This window comes from Notamacropus eugenii, chromosome 3 (genome assembly GCF_028372415.1).
Source record: "Notamacropus eugenii isolate mMacEug1 chromosome 3, mMacEug1.pri_v2, whole genome shotgun sequence".
Lineage (NCBI taxonomy): Eukaryota > Metazoa > Chordata > Mammalia > Diprotodontia > Macropodidae > Notamacropus > Notamacropus eugenii.
This window is the reverse complement of record NC_092874.1, coordinates 209,408,525-209,427,840: the sequence shown is the minus strand read 5'-3', so window position 1 is coordinate 209,427,840 and position 19,316 is coordinate 209,408,525. Positions and strand designations below refer to the sequence as shown.

The following is a 19,316-nucleotide window of genomic DNA, read 5'->3' as shown; positions in this document are numbered from 1 at the left end:
GCTACTAAGAGATTTCCCTCATTAACTTTCCATAATGTCTAGAATCATTCTTTCCAGGAAAAGGCTTCCATGTTTTATCTCAGCTTAATTAAATACTTTATGAAAGAAAAGTTTTAAATTTTATCATTTTAGCTATTTTGGTTATGTCTTGGAGTCAGTCAGATGGAATTGTCAAGAAATAGAAAAGATAAGATTTCTTACTTTACCAGCCTTCTAAACAAGGTGGGTTTTCAGTTGTTGAAAACTTTTCTATTTGCTCCTGTTTTGCTAAATTTAGTATGTTTTTTTCATGTCTTATAAGAAATACTTATATTAGTTATTTTTTAAAAAGTAGCTACTGGGGTAAAAGTAATTATTTATGTAAACAGGGAAATGTCAATTCTGTTTGATTCAAAAGCAATTCTGCTTTTAAAATTGAATATTCTTTCATTTTTTGGCTAAGGTGAAGGAAGGGATTCCTGATTTACTTTTCACTTCTAAGCACAGTCTAGATCAAAACAAAACATATAGCCTAGGCAAATTTCAAAAGGAGCTTCCACAGATCTAGAGTGTTAAGTGACAGGAGAGTGAGTCTTTGAAAGCAATGGAGCTCTTAGGGTTATTACTTCATATCTATTGAGAGTTATATGACTCTTGTGATGTGTTGGGGGCAGCCAGGTGGCACAGTGGATAGAGAACCAGGCCTGGAGTGAGGAAGACTCATCTTTGTGAGTTTAAATCTAGACTCAGACACTTACTAACTTTGTGACCCTAGGCAAGTCACTTAACCTTTTTTTACCTCAGTTCCTCATCTGTAAAATAAGCTGGAGAGAGAAATGATACTCTGGTATCTTTGCCAAAAAAACCTCAAATGAGGTCACAGAAAGTCAAAAACTGAATAACAACAAAAAGGTGGTGTGTGTTAGAAGCTAAAGGGGTCCAGATCTCCCAATAAATCTCTAAAAAGTAACTAAAAGAAATAATAATAAAGAAAAATAGCTATAAGCTCCTTCATCCAATTCAGGAATGTTCAAAAACTGGCCATACAGAAGCTCTGAATAAAGGAAAACCAAGGTAAGTGAAAAGCAGAGTGTACAGATGGACTCAGATCCAAAGCAAGAGACAGGGTTAGACCACATCCCAGGCAGCAGAGTGTTCAAGTAGCCCTGATTTGACCATAGTAGGACAGAGGGCCAGATCAATGCCCAGTGCAGGCCTGTGCTGCATTTGTTTGAGCCTCTCTAGCATGGTTCTTCGTGCTTAAAGGGGGCCAAATTGTCATCACTATGTTAAGGTCAAGGTACAGTGTGTCTGATTGTGTCTGATTAGACCAATATGAGCTTGGAATGTGCTACCACACATGAATAGTCCATATGAGCATTTGGAATGGAGATATCTCACTTTTCTCTCGAGCTACCATAGTTCTGTTTTGTTCATAAATGCAGTGCCTTCTTTGATTTGGGTATACCATGCATGTCTCTCACAATTGATTCCAGAGTTCTTCAAAGAAACCTTGGGAGAGTCCTTGTATCACTGAACGCCTTGTGAGTTGTCCATAAAATAGTCTTTTAGGCAAATTATGTTTGGCTGTCTCATCAGAGTTGTGCTCTCTGCAGTAGAATTTGAATGCTTGGCAGTTTAGCTTGAGGAAGGACCTCAATATCTGGTACTTTATCTTGCCAAGTGATCTTCAGAATCTTCCTAGGACAAATCAGATGGAAGCGATTCAGTTTCCTGGCATAGCATTAGTATATTGTCTAGGTTTCACAGGCATACAACAATGAACATGATGGCTCTGTATACCTTCGGTTTAGTAGGCAACTTAATACCTCTTCTGTCCCATACTTTCCTTTAAAGCCTCCCAAACATTGAGCTAGCTCTGGCAATGCATGTATCAACCTCATCTATGTATGTACATCCCTGAAAAGTATACTGCCAAGGTAAGTGAACTTATCCATAGCATTCAAAATTTTTCCATTTGCTGTAACATATGGTTCCACATACCGATGGTATAGTGCTGGTTGGTGGAAAATCTGTTTTCTTGTTAACTGTCAGGTAAAAGTTAGCACAAGCAGCAGTGAATTGATCCATACTCTGTTGCATCTTAGCCTTAGAGGCTGCTTTGAGTGAATGATCGTCTGTGAACAAAAAGTCAAGCACCAGCTCTCCCTCCACTTTAGTCTTGACTTATAGCCTTTTCAAATTAAATAATTTACTGTTAGTATAGTAGCTTACCTTGATGCCATTTTCATCTTCATTGAAGGCATCCTGCAAGATTGCTGAAACATCGTGCTAAAAAGCATGAGAGCAAGTAGACAGACCTGCTTCACTCCATTGGTGACTGGGAATGTACAGGAGCACCATCCATTATCCAGAACCAGTGGGGAAGCATGCTGTCATAGAACTGGTGTATAATACTGATGAACTTCTTCAGGCAACCAAATTTTGCCATGATCTTCCATAAGCCCTCACGACTGACCGTATCAGTCTCAGTCAGATGAATAAACATTTGGTACAGACCTCTTTTCTGTTCTTGGATATTTCTCTTGGAGTTGCTAGGCAGCAAACACCATATCAACCACTCCTTGGTCCTTTCTGAAGTCTCACTGGCTCTTGGGTAGATGACCATCTTTCAAGTGAAGGAGCAGCCTATTAAGAAGATCTTTGGCAAAAATCCTTCCTGTGATTGTCCTATGACAACCTATTTCCTTCCTTTATAGAGATGAGGCATCCTTGAATTCCTATGAGATAACTTCTTCTTGCCATATAACTAGGAAGTGCCAGGCCTAGAGGCCTGTGGGCTACCCGAGTCTTACCTTACCTCTATCGGAGGTCTTCGGCTGGCCAAACCGGATACTCATATGAGAGAAGAGACCTATCAGAGTCGAACAAGGGTTGAGCTTTATTCAGGGTTCTGGTTACAAGTGCAGGGGAATTCTTCCTTAGGAGGGAGCGAAGAATCTCCCAAGGAGGCAAAGATCTTACAATAAGAGATTGGAAGCAGAAGTGTAAGTGGGGAGAGAGGGGGAGGGAAGAGCGGAGAGAGGAAAAACGGAGCCTTCTGTCCTGTCCGCGCCCCTCCCACGCTAAGAGCGCTTTCAGGCTTTCTGATCCTAATTAAGCTCTCCAGCCGCATAGTTTGCACCTGAATACCGTGCTGTTAGATAACAATAGGTGTGCCCAGATCCGGGACAGCCTCAAGAGCGGGGATGCTCCTCCCATCACGTATCTCACGGGAAGAGGCGGAAATACACGAGATAGCTCGGTCTCCTCCTCGATTCCCTGTTGTTATTATGGGGGGCCTCGTGAGAACTCTAAGATTTAGAAGTTCCCACCTTTACCCGCCTGAGACTGTCCACATGGAATTGAGCTTCCATCCCCAGCATCTCCCCTTTTTTGTTTTGCGCAGCGCGCACATGGCTCTAGAGCAAATAGTGGCTGGAGGCTGAGTGGATTAGGAAGGCCTTTAGCATATGAGTACCCCACAACAAGAACTTCATTTACACAGAAATCTGCAGCTAGCACAACTGACAAAGAGAGGCATCAAATAAAACAAAGATGAAGCTAAATGGCTGAGTTACAGCAAGAGAAAGGGCAATAACTAATTCCAAAGCATATTCTAAGAGAAGCAGCTAGTGCTGGCGCCTTACACATCACCACCCCCTCAGTCATGCAAATGGATCTCAACGGCCAAGTCTGAATGGCCAAGCCTGTGGTATTCAGGCGAAAAGTTGGTCATCTCCCGAAAAGTTGGTCACCCCTTCCCCCCCCAATGTGTCCTGGGTTTGTGATGCCAAAGTCCTCCTTCAGCCACTGAAAGGAGATGCCTAGATGGAGTGGGCAGCAATGTTGGGATGAGTGCTGCTTCCTCTCTGGGCAGCAGGGTTAAAGCTGTTAGCAGCAGACTCAGGTGGTGCATGATCCGTCTCCGGGGTCTCCGCCTCCTGCGTCTCCGTTGTCTCCGACACCGGTTTCCACCTACGGATCCTTCTAATGGGAATCCATGCATCCCCTTTTCCTGTGGAGACACAAACATACCCTGGACCCCATATTAGTATCTTATACGGACCTTTCCATTTCCCTGAGGCCGTATCCTTTACCATGGCCCATGTGTCCTTATTTCCAGCCTGGGTATTACTTTCTTTGCGGGGTTGTCGTGGAATAGTCACAAAATGTCTCATAGCTGGAGTAGTATGTGAATTTTTTGAGACAGCTGTATTGAGCTCTGATTGTGTTAGGCGACCTTTTCCCCTTTTTTGTTTAGCGAGGATCGCCTTTAAGGTGAAGTTGATAAGAATGCATACTGGCTGGTTACTTTGGTATAGCTGCTGCCAGGTGCTTACAAATGCTTGATTAACATCTGTAAGGAACCTGAATTTTACGGATTTTTTCTTTATAACAAACACAGGAGCATTCCAGGGTGACTGTGATGGCTCCATATTTCCTTTTTCTAATTGCTCCTTAACCAATAGTTATAGTGCCTGGAGTTTTTCTGGAGTCAGGGGCCATTGCTCCACCCAAATCGGGGTGTCTGACTTCCAATTCAAGGGTGGGGACTCCAGTGCAACTGCAATGGCCCTTACTAAAAATTTGATAGCCTCATCCCCAGGCGGCTCATGATGTCTCTGCCCCAGATGTTAAAACTAAGTCCTGGAATCACCAACGGCCATACAGTCCCTTGGCGATCCTCTGCCTCCCACTTTACTGGGTGCATTGTCTCTAAGGTATTTTGGCACCCTCCTATTCCCCACACTGGTCTCTGGCTTTCTTTGAGCTTCCAGTGCCGGGGTACTGAGCGACCGCTAAGGCAGGTCCTATCCGCTCCAGTATCAAGGAGGCCAGTCATGGGAATTCCATTGAGCCAGATTGTACACTCAGGTCTATTCTGTCCTATTTCCTTTAGTAACTGGATTTGAACTGAGTGCTTTAAGGGAAGGGCAATAGCTATGGGAAGCTGATTGTCTATATGAGCCTGCTCGGCTACCACATTGGAGCATGGAAGTGCTGTGGTGCCAGTGGGATAAACTCCTGTATATATAACTACGGGTGCATGAGAGGGGTTCTGCAATATCAGGGATTCCTCCTGTATGGGGTCTCTCAGGGGAATCATAGTAAACTGATGAGCTGCAAGCTGGCACTTCTCTAAGCTGTAAAGGTGTTGCATTCCTTCCTCTGGCCCCATAATCTCCTGTATTCTCCCTCCAAGGGGCCGTCCCGATTCTCTGCCAAAGGGTACACTTTCGGGGCCCTCGAGGGGCCCCTCACCCCGTTTCCCGACTTCCTACATTGTCTAGCTAGGTAACCTGGCTTTCCACATGAAAAACAAGGGTCCTGGCCCCTCCCTGTACTTATTTCTTTCCTACACTCTTTCTTAAGGTGTCCCGGTTTTCCGCAGTTAAAACATTTTTTCTCCAAGGAGATATTACTTAAGGCTGCGGCCAGGTACTTCCCTTGCACCTGTGCCAAGTAGACCTGACTTCCTACCCTGTCACATCTCTGTATCATTTCTTCAACAGATGCATTCTTTGGCAGTCCCAGCATTGCCTTTTTGCAGTCATGATTACAATTCTGCCGCAGCAATGTCTTTAACACTATCTCTGTCCCTTGATTCTCCTCTCCCATGTCTCGACCCACTGCCTCCTGCAGCCTGGCCACAAAATTAGTAAATGGCTCAGTGTTTCCTTGCGTAATCCTAGTCATGGGAAACTCTCTCTCTTTCTTAGAGGCTATAACCTTCCAGGCGGCAATAGCCATTCCGGCAATCAAGACATAATCGGCGGCCGAGTACTGTAATTGATTTCCTATAGCCTCAAACTGCCCTGTTCCTGTAAATCGCTGATAAGCCTGGGGGGCCTGAGCCCCCGGCCCACTGGTAGTGCTCTTTACCCTCTGAGAAAATTCTGATACCCAAATCACATTCTGCCCAGGGGTAAGGCAGGCTCTAGCTAAGCTCTTCCAGTCATTAGGAGTCAGAACGAACTGACCACTGAGAGTCTCAAGCATGGCTATGACAAAGGGTGAATTGGGGCCGTGCTTGGTACAAGCCTCTTTAAGAGTCGCTACTCTCTTCCACTCTATGGGTATGTGGCTCCTCCGAACCCCACCAGGGACACTGGGGTCCGCTATTTCTAGCACAGGAAATGTCCCTACGTCTTCTCCATTCTCTATGGCCTTTCGTATTCCCTTTTCCAAACTGGACTGTGGCCCTAGACTGTCTGACCAATGGAGCATGTTATAAGGAGGTGCAGAGGGAAGACACGGCGTATTCTCCCCTGCCTTGCCTTTTCCATCTGCTAGATGGAGCTCCGAATCTATTTTTTCTCTACACTCCTTAACTTTCTGCTTGCCAGGGTTCTCCCCTCCCCTCTCTCCGCTTCTACTCTCATTCCAATCCCGCCCTGGTCTCTCCGGCCCTTCCAAAAGACTCTTAATCACACCGAATATCAGGAAATCTAAATCCTCCAGCTCCCCGGGGTATTGTTCTTCATAAGCGGTCATTTGTTCTCCGACCGCTCCCCATCTTTCTCTTGATATTCCTGTCTGCTCGAGCCAAGGAGAGACTTTCCAAATCCTTTTACAAAATTCTCGGAGGTCGTTTAACTCTATAGTGACCCCCGCCTCCCTGCATTCCCTGTAAAGTATCTCAGCCCAGACCTCCTGTTCCTCTGGCTTTATTACTGGCAATTGATTCCCCATCCCTGCCCTTTTCCCATGGGTGTGGGAAGCTACTCTCACTCTTTCTCTCCTTCCGAATCTAGGATTCGGGACTCGCGTCTTTCACAGCCCCTTCCGGGTGTTCCCAAGCACCCAGGATATCTGCGCTCCTGTCCCTGTTTGGAGACGCCAACTGCCAGGCCTAGAGGCCTGTGGGCTACCCGAGTCTTACCTTACCTCTATCGGAGGTCTTCGGCTGGCCAAACCGGATACTCGTATGAGAGAAGAGACCTATCAGAGTCGAACAAGGGTTGAGCTTTATTCAGGGTTCTGGTTACAAGTGCAGGGGAATTCTTCCTTAGGAGGGAGCGAAGAATCTCCCAAGGAGGCAAAGATCTTACAATAAGAGATTGGAAGCAGAAGTGTAAGTGGGGAGAGAGGGGGAGGGAAGAGCGGAGAGAGGAAAAGCGGAGCCTTCTGTCCTGTCCGCGCCCCTCCCGCGCTAAGAGCGCTTTCAGGCTTTCCTGATCCTAATTAAGCTCTCCAGCCGCATAGTTTGCACCTGAATACCGTGCTGTTAGATAACAATAGGTGTGCCCAGATCCGGGACAGCCTCAAGAGCGGGGATGCTCCTCCCATCACGTATCTCACGGGAAGAGGCGGAAATACACGAGATAGCTCGGTCTCCTCCTCGATTCCCTGTTGTTATTATGGGGGGCCTCGTGAGAACTCTAAGATTTAGAAGTTCCCACCTTTACCCGCCTGAGACTGTCCACATGGAATTGAGCTTCCATCCCCAGCAAGGAAGATTTCAGTCAGCTTTGGTATGAGCAGTGGACCCCCTGCCTTGTAAATTTCAGCTGGAATAGATTCAACACCATGCACTTTGCCACACGAGAGGAGCTGAATGGCATTCAAAACCTTTTCTTCAGTTGGAAGTTTGGCTAGAGAGGGATTTACTTTATCTTGAGGTGAGCAGTCAGTGACTTCACCATTAGTTGATGATGGTCTGTTTAGAAGACTATGAAAGTATTCAGCCTGGCTCTCCAGGACCTCCAGAATCAACTTATCACTAATCAGTGTGGCTCTTTCAGGGCTGAGGAGTTGAGATGCACCATAGCTCTTTGGCCCATAAACAACCTTCTCAGCATCATAAAAACCCTTTAGATTGTTATTATTAGGAGAAAATTGAATTTTATCTATCATCTTACCAGGCCAAGAATTCTACATCTCTCTAAGCTTTGCTTGTACCTTACTTGTAATGGAATTAAATGCTATCCTCTTAGATGAACTATCTTTCTGGTAAACCTTGTGAACTTCTCATTTTTCATTTAGCAGTTTTTAAATTTCCCCAGCATTTTCATTAAACCAGTCTTGATGTTTATGGATTTTCTGGCCCAGATGAGTAAATGCAGTTCTGTACGCCAAATTTCTGAAAGCTCACTCCTTTTCTGTTCCACCGTTGGCTCAGCTTTCCCTGTAATTTAGCAACAAACTGTTCACCCACAGATAAATGAGCCAATCTGTTGACATTAAGTTTTCTGATGAGCAGTTTCACTTTGGGGCCACTGCTTTCGATGAATGCAAATGTTTATTTTGGAGAGGATGAATTTATGATCAGTCCAGCATTTTGCACCACACATCACTTTCATCACTCTCATGTCCTGTATGTTTCTTCTCCTTATAGTGACATAGACTATTAAATGCCAATGTGTCTGACGAGGGAGCATCCACAAAGTTTTGTTGCATTTAGATAAATGGAAGACAGTGTTGGTGATAAGAAGGTCATGATATGAACACAAATCTTTAGTAGTAAGTGAACATTACTGTTGCTGTTTCCAACTCCATTCCTTCCAAGTCACCCAGAATTATAAGCTTGTCCTCTCCAGTTATTCGTAATCTTTTCTTTGACCACATCAGAGTTCATCATGGTGGGAAGCATACACACTAATGATGCTTGTGTGACACTTTCCTGAAAGTGGCAAACACATTGTCATGAACCTGTCATCCAGTCCTTTTAGGAGGCATACAAGTTTGTTGACCAGATTAGTTTTAATTGTGAAAGTTATGTCAACTTCATGGTGCTCACCATCACTGCAACTATTCCACAAAAATGTGCATCCAGTTCAGACTTCAATAAGCTGGCCTTCATCTCTTAGTCTTGTTTCAACCAGGGCTTCTATTTGGATGAGACCTGCTGAATTTTCTCACAACAAGAGCTGTTCATCTTTCATGTCTACCAGATTTTGTGTTGTCCATAAGTGTGCACACATTCCATGTATAAATGGTAAGTAGAATCATCTTCACAAAAGTTTTTGTATATTTTTTTATGTTTTGACCACAGGGTGGGATCCTTACCTGCTGTAGTAAGCAGACCAGGGTTGGGTGAAGCAGACAATTTTTAGGGCACTTTTTTTAGCCCCTATTTTATGCCAGGAAATGAACAATGTGGTCCTTTAAAAAGGCTACTCAGACACTCAGGCACTGCCAAATCCCACTGCTGCTTCAGTCCATTGAGAAGATGACTCACCTGTGGGAGGGGTTGTGACTACAGCTCCCAGTGTATCCTCACCTGCTGCTTTGTCACTTGCTTGTTGCCACAGGACTTTGGGGTAGGTAAAAATGATAAAATGGTATGGGTGATATCTTTTGACTTGTGCATAAATTGGATTCAAGTGAGGCAGAGTTGCACAAAGTCATCAGCCTCACTCTCTCTTCCAGAGTTATTGAAGTCCATTGGCAAGACAAAAATCAAGAAAACTGGTGATGGTCCAAGATGCAGTGGATGACCTTGGCATCTTTGATATTTGATCTCACTCTAAGCACGCCATAGTACCTACTTCAACTGCCTTCATGCCTCTGGGAACAGATTGTTCTCATCTACTCATTCTGCCAGGGGAAGTTTTCACATGCTTGCTTGGGTAGACACCCCCCCTCCCCAACTCACCAATAGGTTTGAGGCCCCTGTTACCCCTGATAAACCCTGGTTTAACCTGTCTGTTGAAACAGACAGGGTGTGCCTGCTGTGTATGCAATAGCTTCTTGGAGCCACAGGTGAGAGTTGGGTGGCAGGTGGATACCAAAGATGAAAAGCAGCCTTGAATCTTTCCAGAACACCTGTATAACTCGCCACCACAGCATACCAAACATACTCTGAAGAAGAGTTAACTTCACAACTACTCCAAATGGAGCTTTAGAGAAAAGAATGTTCTGGCCACAAGGACTACAGGAGTACCTGGAGGAAATGAAGCAAGAGATACAAAGTAGAATGTTATAAGAAATGAAGCCTAGGGACAAGAGAATGACAAGAAGATTTAATGGCTTACAACAGAAAGTGGTAAACTTCCCCCAGGAACTTGACCCCAAGAAAATTAGAATGAGCCAAAGAGAAATCTGTGACTTCATGAGATGATAAGAAATATTAAAACAAAAAACAAAATATAAAACAGAAGAAAATATAAGTCAAATGCAACTGATTTGGGAAACAGATTAAAGAGGGTCAATCTAAGAAATATCAGATTACCCAAAAATCATGGGAGGAAAAGCCTTGATATTCTAATACAAGAAATCATAAATGAAAGATGCCCAGATCTGTTAGAACTAGAGGGAAAAATAAAAATAAGAAGAAGAATCCACTATTGAAAACTCTTAGTTACATCATAGCCCAAATCCAGAGCTTCCAGATGAAAGGAAAAAATTCTGCAGCCAAAAATAAAGAGTTAAAGCCAGTAAGCCAGTAAGGATCACGTAAAACTTGGCAGGTACCACTTCAAAGGAGAAGAGAATTTTCCAAAGGTATTGGTAATGGAATATACAATTCTAAATGGCAAAAGAAAAAGACTTTTAAGAATTGCCTGTGTAGCAAAACTGAATATAATTCTACAGGAAAAAAGAATGGACCTCTAATGAAATAGAAGGAGGTAGAGGAGGGGAGGATAGTAATATAATTACTACTAAAAAAAGGGAGGGGGTTTGCTGGAGCATTTTTTTTTTAAATGCAAAGACTATAAAAGGAAGGGCAGGACAAAACAGAGACATGCAGGATAGTGTTGAAAGTTACATGTTGAATTTAATATACACTTAAAATGAAAAGTAAGCTCTTTATTAAAGCTATTCACCATTTCATTTATAATCCTCTTTTTCAGTCCTATTTTGTATCTGGAAATGTCCATTTTTATTTGGTATTTGTTAAGTTCAGAGTAAAAAAATAAAATTTTGGAAAATAATATTGGTTAGTAGACCTAATTAGAATAAATAAAATTCTTATTTGCTGTTTTATACCCTGACTATGGAATGGAGCTATTCTCACTAAATAATGGAGGCTATTTAGAATGAACCACATGTATTACAATATAGTACATGTTGAAGTTGTCTCCCTCTCTGCAAATGGAATTGAAGGTCTTAAGTCAAAAAGGGTTTTTTGGTGCTAGTGACTGAGAACCAAACTGATATATAAATTTTACTTGGTACCTTGTTCTCACTTGCCCTTTTCAAAGGAAAGGGACAAGGAGAAATACAAGTTGAATATTTACTGGTTACGTGGTTTTTCATCACATGACAAATTGCAACTCTGCATAAATATTTAACTTTACTTTGAGTTTTTGGAAGGAGTTGAACAGAAAGAAGCTAATTAAGAAAATGTCCCTCCTACCCTTTTAGTATAGTGCAGTGAACTTTTCTTTCAGTTCTCTCTCATTAATTTATTCACCTGACTCTCCTTAGGTTAAGATTCTAGATGTCTTGAAATTAGAAAATCAACAGAAATGACTTCACATAAGAGTAACCAGGTACTATTAACCAAGGTTTATCCCCTTAATATCTGCCTGATCATATGCAGCTTGGCTACTACTTGATTGCAGAGGGCAAAGCTAGGACCAATGGGTAGAAGTTTCAGAAAAGCAGATTTTGGTTCAGTATGAGAAAAATCTTCCTAATGAATGATAAGAGCTGTGCTAAAATGGAATTAACTGCTTTAATAAGTAATAAATTCCTCATTCCTCAAGGTATTTAGGCAAAAAAAATTATGAGTGAGCATCTGTTGCAGATATCATAAAGAAAATTCACAGAGAAATGTTTATCAAAGGTACTTAACATTGTTGTGGAGAATTTCCTTCAGAAAATCCAAATGAAAAATGAATTCCCCATAGATGGGGAATTCTTCACGGTCTTTAGATTTGCAAGTGACATTGTGTTGATTTCCTGAAATCCCAGAATACTACAAGGCTTCTTCAAGCAAATCTTCAGCCACTCAAAAGAGATCAGCTTTTTATTGACAATGAGATTGGATTTTTATTGATATCTTTTTTTTACATTGTCTAGATTTTTCCCTTTATCTTTCCCCTTCCTCTTCCTAGGAAGGTGAGTCATATGACAAAGTATTTTTCAAAAAATAAAGAGAGGAAGAGAAGAAAAAAATTCAGCAAAACAAATCAATATATTGAGAGAAAAAATGACATTTTGTTCAGTGTTCCTCACATGTGGATCTGGGAGATGTCTTTTCTTGTCTACGGTGCCCAGCTTTTTCTTTATAAATGTGCAAATTTCACTTGGGACTGTTTTGTTGTTCTTTCCATTTACACTGTTGTCACTGTGCACGTTGTTTTCCTGACTCTACTTGCTTCACTTTTCATCAGTTCATGTAAGTCTTTTTATGCTTCTCTAGATTCATCATGTTTGTCTTTTCTTACAGAGCAATGATTTATTCCATTACATTTATATTTTACAGTTTGTTTAGTTATTCCTCAATAGATAGGCCAGTTCTTTGCTATTACAAAAAATGTTCCTATAAATATTTTGGTACAGATGGACCTTTCTTTATACCAATTACCTCCTTGGGGTATATTCCTAGGCGTGCAATATCTGGGTCAAAGAGTGTAGACATTTTAGAAGAGTAGACATATTGTACTCCTCTTAACTGTGAGATAATGCCTCTCGTACCTATCTTTTGTTTCTCCTTATTGTATTTCAGGAGCCAATGTGAATGCAGCAAAATTGCATGAGACAGCTCTTCATCATGCAGCCAAAGTAAAGAACGTAGACCTGATTGAGATGCTAGTTGAGTTTGGAGGCAACATCTACGCCCGGGACAATCGAGGAAAGAAGCCTTCTGATTATACTTGGAGCAGCAGTGCCTCTGCTAAATGCTTTGAGTATTATGAAAGTAAGCCCAGCTTTGAGTTCTTTGGGGGGAATATACCATATGTTTTGCTAACTAAGACTTGGATCTGTTTACTCATCCAGAATTTCTGATCCTTCATTTAAGTAGCTACAGTTAAGTGTTCATTCACCAGTCATTCTACTCTGTTCTTTATACAATTGATCAATTAACAGGTATTTATTTAGCTCCTATTATGTGCCAGATGCTGTGTTAGGCATTGAGGATACAAATACTATGAATTAAACAATTCGTTTTTGCAAGAAACTTAGATTCTAACCTGTTAATCCATATATGCACAAGACTATAATAGGCACATAGTTTTCAAGCTGTGATTGTGGGGTTTGTGTTGATGCACTCTGAAGTGTCTTGTCATCCATAGTCTGCCTTTTCAAGATAGTTGTCCAAGATCAAAAGGTTCAAACTGACCTGAAACACAGAGTGTAGCTAACTGTCTTCTAAGAGGTTAATCCTTTAACTGTAGTCTCATTAGTCCTCTTCTCTAGCACAATGGTCTTAATGTTTTTGATTGTCTATCTCTTCAGTAAAGAAAAAAAATTTGAGTACTACCCCAGTATATCTGTCCTTTTTAATTTATACTTCATATACATGTGCATGGTTTTAAGTTCACTTTATTTTGACACTTGGGTTTTAATTTGCTATCTTTCCTGAAAAGGATCTTTCCCAAAGTTACATCATTCCAAATATGGTGGTTGTACTTACTAAATCTTAATACTCATTTTGCAACCCCATCTATCAATTACACAAGGTTTTTGTTAAAATTCAGCTAGTAAATTTTTATTACCCCTGATGTCGGTGGCTCTTGCAAACTAATCTGAAGGTGCTGTACTTGCATACTTTTTACAAATGGGTTAAAAACTATTTGGAATATATTTAAACAAGTTAGAAAATTGTTTCCAGATTTTTAAAATATGCAAATATTAGAGTTTTTAATAGGTGACATACATAGTGTTCAGCAACAAAAATCATATGATGATGGAATCATTTCCAAACATATATTTTTAAAGTACTCTTTCGATAGAACAAATTTCTTTCAAAAAGTAATCTTTGTTTGATATCAAGCTATTTAGGAAATTAAAACAAGCTTACAACACCAAAAGCCATTTCCCACTTGATAAGTGCTTAAAGGATTTGAACAGTTTTCAAAAGAATTGTGTACTGTTAACCATATGAAACATTGCTGCAAATTACTAATAATTAAAAATGCAATTCAAAATAACTCTGAAGTTTCACTCCATACACAACAAAATGACATAAATAATAAAATATGGAAATAATCTGTTGGTGGATGCTAAGACAGTGAGTAAAATACTCATGACTTTTGATTCAGACATACTATAGCTAGGCAGTAGGTATGTCCCAGGGAGGTCAAAGATAAAAGAAAGTTCCTATATACACCAGAATATTTAAATTTAATATTAGTTCCCTATGAGAAATGAGGAATATGAAGAATTAGGGGAAGCATGGGAAGACTAAAATGAACTCATGTGAAGTAAGCAGAATGAGAAAAACAGTATTCACAATAACTATAACAACATAAATTAAAAGAATAATAATAAAACAGAAACTAAATGCTATGTAATTATAATGACCAAACTGCCCTGGAAGAGATCCTACTACTGCTGCTATTCTACTAGCTAGCATTTCTATAGCACTTTAAGGTTTGCAAAGAGCTTACATATATTATCTCATTTTATCATCACAACAACCCTGAAAATTAGGTGCTGTTATTATCCTCATTTTACAGATAAGGAAACTGAGGCCTACTAAGATTAAGTAATTTGCCCAGGGTCACTCTGCTAGTAAATAAAGTCACATTTGAACTCAGGTCTTCCTGACTCTAGGTCCAATGAATTATTCTTATTCTTCCTTGACTCCCTGCCATTTATTTACATTTATTTACATGCCCATCTTTATACTTCCCAAAGCATATAGACATGAGAATTCACCTCCTTCCTTTGCAGAGGTTATTAACTATAGATGTGGTACACTGAGAAGTTTAGGATGGCACTGTGATTGTAGTGCCTGAGTGGTGCCCTTGGAGAAACAGGAAAGTTTGAAAGAGAGGAGGGTCTTTTGGGAAAGAGAATTGAGATCTGAAATTCAAATTGCAACTCCTGTATGCCTATTCATTCTGAGAAATTCATGTCATCCTCCCAAAAGGAAGTAGTGGTGCAGAGCTTTTACTCAGACAATCTCAGAGCCAGCTGAGGGGTGCCTCTTTACTTACAAAGTTCCCTGGGGGTGACAGACCCCCATTCCCTTCTCTTCCCTTTCCCTCCTTACCCCTCCCCCCCCCCCCCCAGTTATGGGTTTCCTGAAGGAGGAAGGGAATTTTTCAGATTGTGCCTACTGAGGGTGCTTTGGTCACACTTAGATTATAACCACCCAGAAGAACTGACACCTACTCAGAAATTGAGAGGTTGGATCTTGCATAGAGTGGGGAGAGAACAGAGTTGTGGAGTTTTGGGTCACAAAAGGTGAAAGCCATGGTGGGGTTTTGTTGAAGACAACTCCCTGATTGAGTGACCCAGATTATGTGGTTGCTTAGTGAGTCCCCACTTTGGAGTTCATTGTCCTAGAAAATGAGTTAATCATTCATAGACTAATCCTGCTTTATCTGATGGGTCTGGATGACCAGTTAGAATACCATGCATCTCAGGGTAAAATCCTAGTTCCTGTTCTTTTTTCCTTGACTCCCTGTTATTTATTTACAAGTTTGGTAGGAGTACGTGTTCATCTTTGTACTTCCCACAGAAAATAGTAGATGTTCAATAACTATTTGCTGATTGAATTGAGTTCTTTTTGCTTTCTAATTGAGACTTTTTGAAAGATACAAGTAAAAGACTTTAGAATTTTGATATTTATAATCTTTAGGGCTCTAGTCACCTCAGTGTTTGTTGCTCCTTAATCTTTACTCATGTATGTTCTTGTCTTCTACTTTTTCCAGAGACACCTCTGACCTTGTCACAACTTTGCAGAGTGAGCTTGAGGAAGGCGACTGGTGTCAGAGGGCTTGAGAAAATTGCCAAGTTGAATATTCCTCCAAGGCTAATCAATTACCTTTCATACAACTAAGACAAAGAAATGGAAGTCAGAAATGGTCTTGGGATTTCATCCTGTGTTGCTATAATTACTCTTCCTGATATCTGGCAGAGAAAAATGACTGGTGTCTGTAGTGGTATTAATACCATATACAGAACATTTCCGCTTGTCCCTTTGTTCTATCAGAGAAATTATTTCAAGTGTAATAAGAAAGCAAAAGCATTAACTCTTAGTTCTTTATAATAGACATGCTTCTGGGATAGTGCACACTAGAATTTGTACTTTAATATTGTCACTGTCACAGCCACCAAATTAGTGAGTGGAAAGGAAGTTGCCATAGTCTGGACTTCCTTTGATGAATTTTCTTAAAGTGACTCACAGTACAAAGTGTAACTCAGAGCAGAGAGGGAAATGGGAGTTGTGGATCTCTCTCTCTCTGGAGACTTCTGAGCCTACCTGTCTTTCCCATACCTGGTAGAAATGCATGTTGATGTTTAGTACTCTAGTACAACTGATTCCTTTTCACACTTCTTTAGGATTATATGTTTATAGAGAAGGGTAGAATGTAGTTCACATGCCATGGGAAAACTTAAGGGCAGTTCCTTCAGATCATTGACCGCAGTATGCTGAAAAACGTTCTGCAAATATCCTTCCATGTGCATACCTTGTTTTGCATAGTAGCAAAAGCCCACTGAGGCTAAAGGGATTTCTGTTTCTCAGGAAGCTTTTTATGTTTGTGAGTTGTGGAGAATGATGATTGCAGCCTAGTAATGATGTTTGTATTGACTGCAAAGAGTTCAGTGCACTACTAGTTTATTTCAAGACTAAAGGCCTGGTAAAGAACACCATACTGTTTATACAGGGGAGAAGAACCCTTTGCCTTTACAATGGTTGAAGATTTAGCTTTTTTGAAGGTGGTCCCCTGCCTCACAGGTAAAGTTAAAATCCCATTTGGATAGTCTTAAAAGACTAGTTAATTCACTGTTATAGGAAATGATAATAAAATGAATGCCTTGTTTGTGTTCAGCCCCTTTCAACTCTAACTGAAAACTGTTTTTAAGCAATTAAGTCTAATAACACTTGCACATAGTAAAATGTCTGCTACCTTCTTCAACCCTCCTTCTTCCCCAAATCGAGACTTCAGTAAAAGCTGTTAGTCAATAAAGGAACAATCTTGTATTCTATAGTCTTTTTCTTCTAATAAACCCAAAACACAACAGAATTCCAGAGATAATTCTCAGGACATTCCTTCAAAATAAGGAAGAGCAGCTGTTGTCTTCCTCATTTTTTAAAAGAATATAAACTCTAATATAAGACCTTTAAAGGATCCCAGTGTTTTTGCCTCTTTTCTCCGCTTGTTTCTTTGCTACTGTAATGCAGACTCTCGGTGCCAATGTTAGTTAACAACATAGAATGGGAGAAAGCACAGTTAACTGGAAGTCAGGAGACCTGACTCTGTCACTAACTAGGGGGTGTAACTTGGAAGAAATCACTCTACCCCTCTGGGCCTTGTTTTCCCCATCTCTAAAATGGGTATGATACTCTTCTACACAGGGTAGATATTATGTAGTAATGGATATAAAAGTGTTGTAAAAAGTTTAAAATGTAATACTAGAACAAAGTATTCACATTATTAATGCAATACGGTGCTGCATTTTACCTACTTATATTTACTTAGTGTTAGCATTTTCACATGTATTATCTCATTTGGTCTTCATAACAACCCTGTGGGGTATAATAGTGCAAAGGTTATGCCCACTTTATGAAGGAGAACTGTAGGTCAGGGAAGATTTTCGTTTCAGGTCACTAGTATGTGACAGTAACACTAGTTTTTTACTTTGGGTTCTTCTCTTTCTGACATGGGACTATTACCATTCATTTCATGAGTGGCATATTGTGAAAAGTCAGCCTGCTTATAAAGTGGCATGTAGGAAGTAGAACTGAAGGGCAGAATTATAGAATCTGAGAGATGGAAGGGACCTCATAGGCCACAGGTCTAGGCTAGCCCATTCAATCCTCTCTGAGTCAAAGGATATGTGCTTTTGAGCCAGTTTTTTAAAAATAGCATAATTACAAACTGCTGTCCAAAATGATCGAACCAATTAATAGTTCCATTAACTATATATTTGTTTGGCTTTCCATGCCCCTTCCAATACTTCATCTGGTATTTTCTTGAAGATGTCCAATGAAGGGCATCATATCACCTCCCCTTTGAAAAGCCCTTTCTACTTTTGGATAACTCTGTTAGGAAGTTTTTCCTTATATCTAGCATGATAGTGTATTTTTTCAATTTCTTTTTATTGCTTCTAAATTTACCCACTTGGGCCAAGAAATTAATTCTCTTCCAAATTACAGCCCTTCATGCATATTTGACATCTTTTATATTTCCTTTAAGTCACAAAAGCAGAATTTGAAAGTAAAAAGGGACTATCTAGTTCAAGCTATATACAAAAGGAATCCCCAATGTGATGTCAGAAAAGTGATTCAGCATCTATGTGAAGTTCTCCAAGGAAAGGGAACCCACAACGTTTCAAGGAATGCCATTCCACTTTCGGATAGCTATAAGTATTGCAAAATTTTTCCTAACATTAAGCCTGAATTTGCCTCTCTGCAACTTCTCCATTTGTTCCAGGTTTGGCCCTTTGAGGCTAAATGGAACAAGTCAAATTCCTCTTCTACACTATAGCCCTTTAAATGACTCTTCTCTCCAGGGTAGATATGCCCACTTCCTTCAATCAATTTTCACATGACAGACTCAAGGCCCTTCACCATCCTGGCTGCGCTCCTCTGCAAACTCTCCAGCCTGTGCACTTAACGTGTTTCCTAGAAATGACTGCAGTACTTCAGATGACATCTGATATGGTACAGTTTGGAAGACTGTCACCCCCTTATTCCTGGGAGCTATGTGCTTCCAATACAGCACAAGATTAGCTTTTTTGGCATCCATATCACACTGCTCATTCATATTGAGCTTGCAGTCCACTAAAGCCCACAAATCTTTCTCAGAACAACTGCTATCTACATATTGTTCTCCCATCTTATACTTGTGAAGTTGATTTTTTTTGTACCCAAGTTTTAAGACTTTAAATATATCCCTATTGAAATTCGTATATTATGAATTCACCTCAGTGCTTTAGCTTGTCAAGATCCTTTTGGATCAATTCTGTTATCTCCTGTTAGCTATCCTTTTAATCTTTATGTCATCTGTATATGGCCTATACTTTTATCCAAGTGGTTGATAAAAATGTTAAATAGCACAGGGCATGCTTAAAGCCCTGAGTACTCCACTGGAAACTTCCTGCCATGTTGACTTTTAGGCATTAACAGCTCCTCTTCTGCAAGCTGAATATCCCTGGTTCTTTTAACAGATTTTTTCATGATATGAACTCCAGACACATCATCATCCTGGTTACCCTTGTCTATCCCTTGAGTAACCACTTAAAGAAGCCTATTCATTGAATGG

General features: G+C 40.6%; 1 protein-coding gene across 1 annotated transcript in view; it reads left to right on the top strand.

Moving 5' to 3' along the window:
• ASB13 (ankyrin repeat and SOCS box containing 13) overlaps positions 1 to 17,180 on the top strand; it is a 34,326-nt gene extending 17,146 nt beyond the window's left edge. The window contains exons 5-6 of the mRNA XM_072654219.1: positions 12,602 to 12,793; positions 15,759 to 17,180. Of these exons, the coding sequence (XP_072510320.1) occupies positions 12,602 to 12,793; positions 15,759 to 15,886 (320 nt within the window). The 3' untranslated portion in view covers positions 15,887 to 17,180. The remainder of the gene's footprint in view (positions 1 to 12,601; positions 12,794 to 15,758) is intronic.
• Positions 17,181 to 19,316: the final 2,136 nt, after the last annotated feature.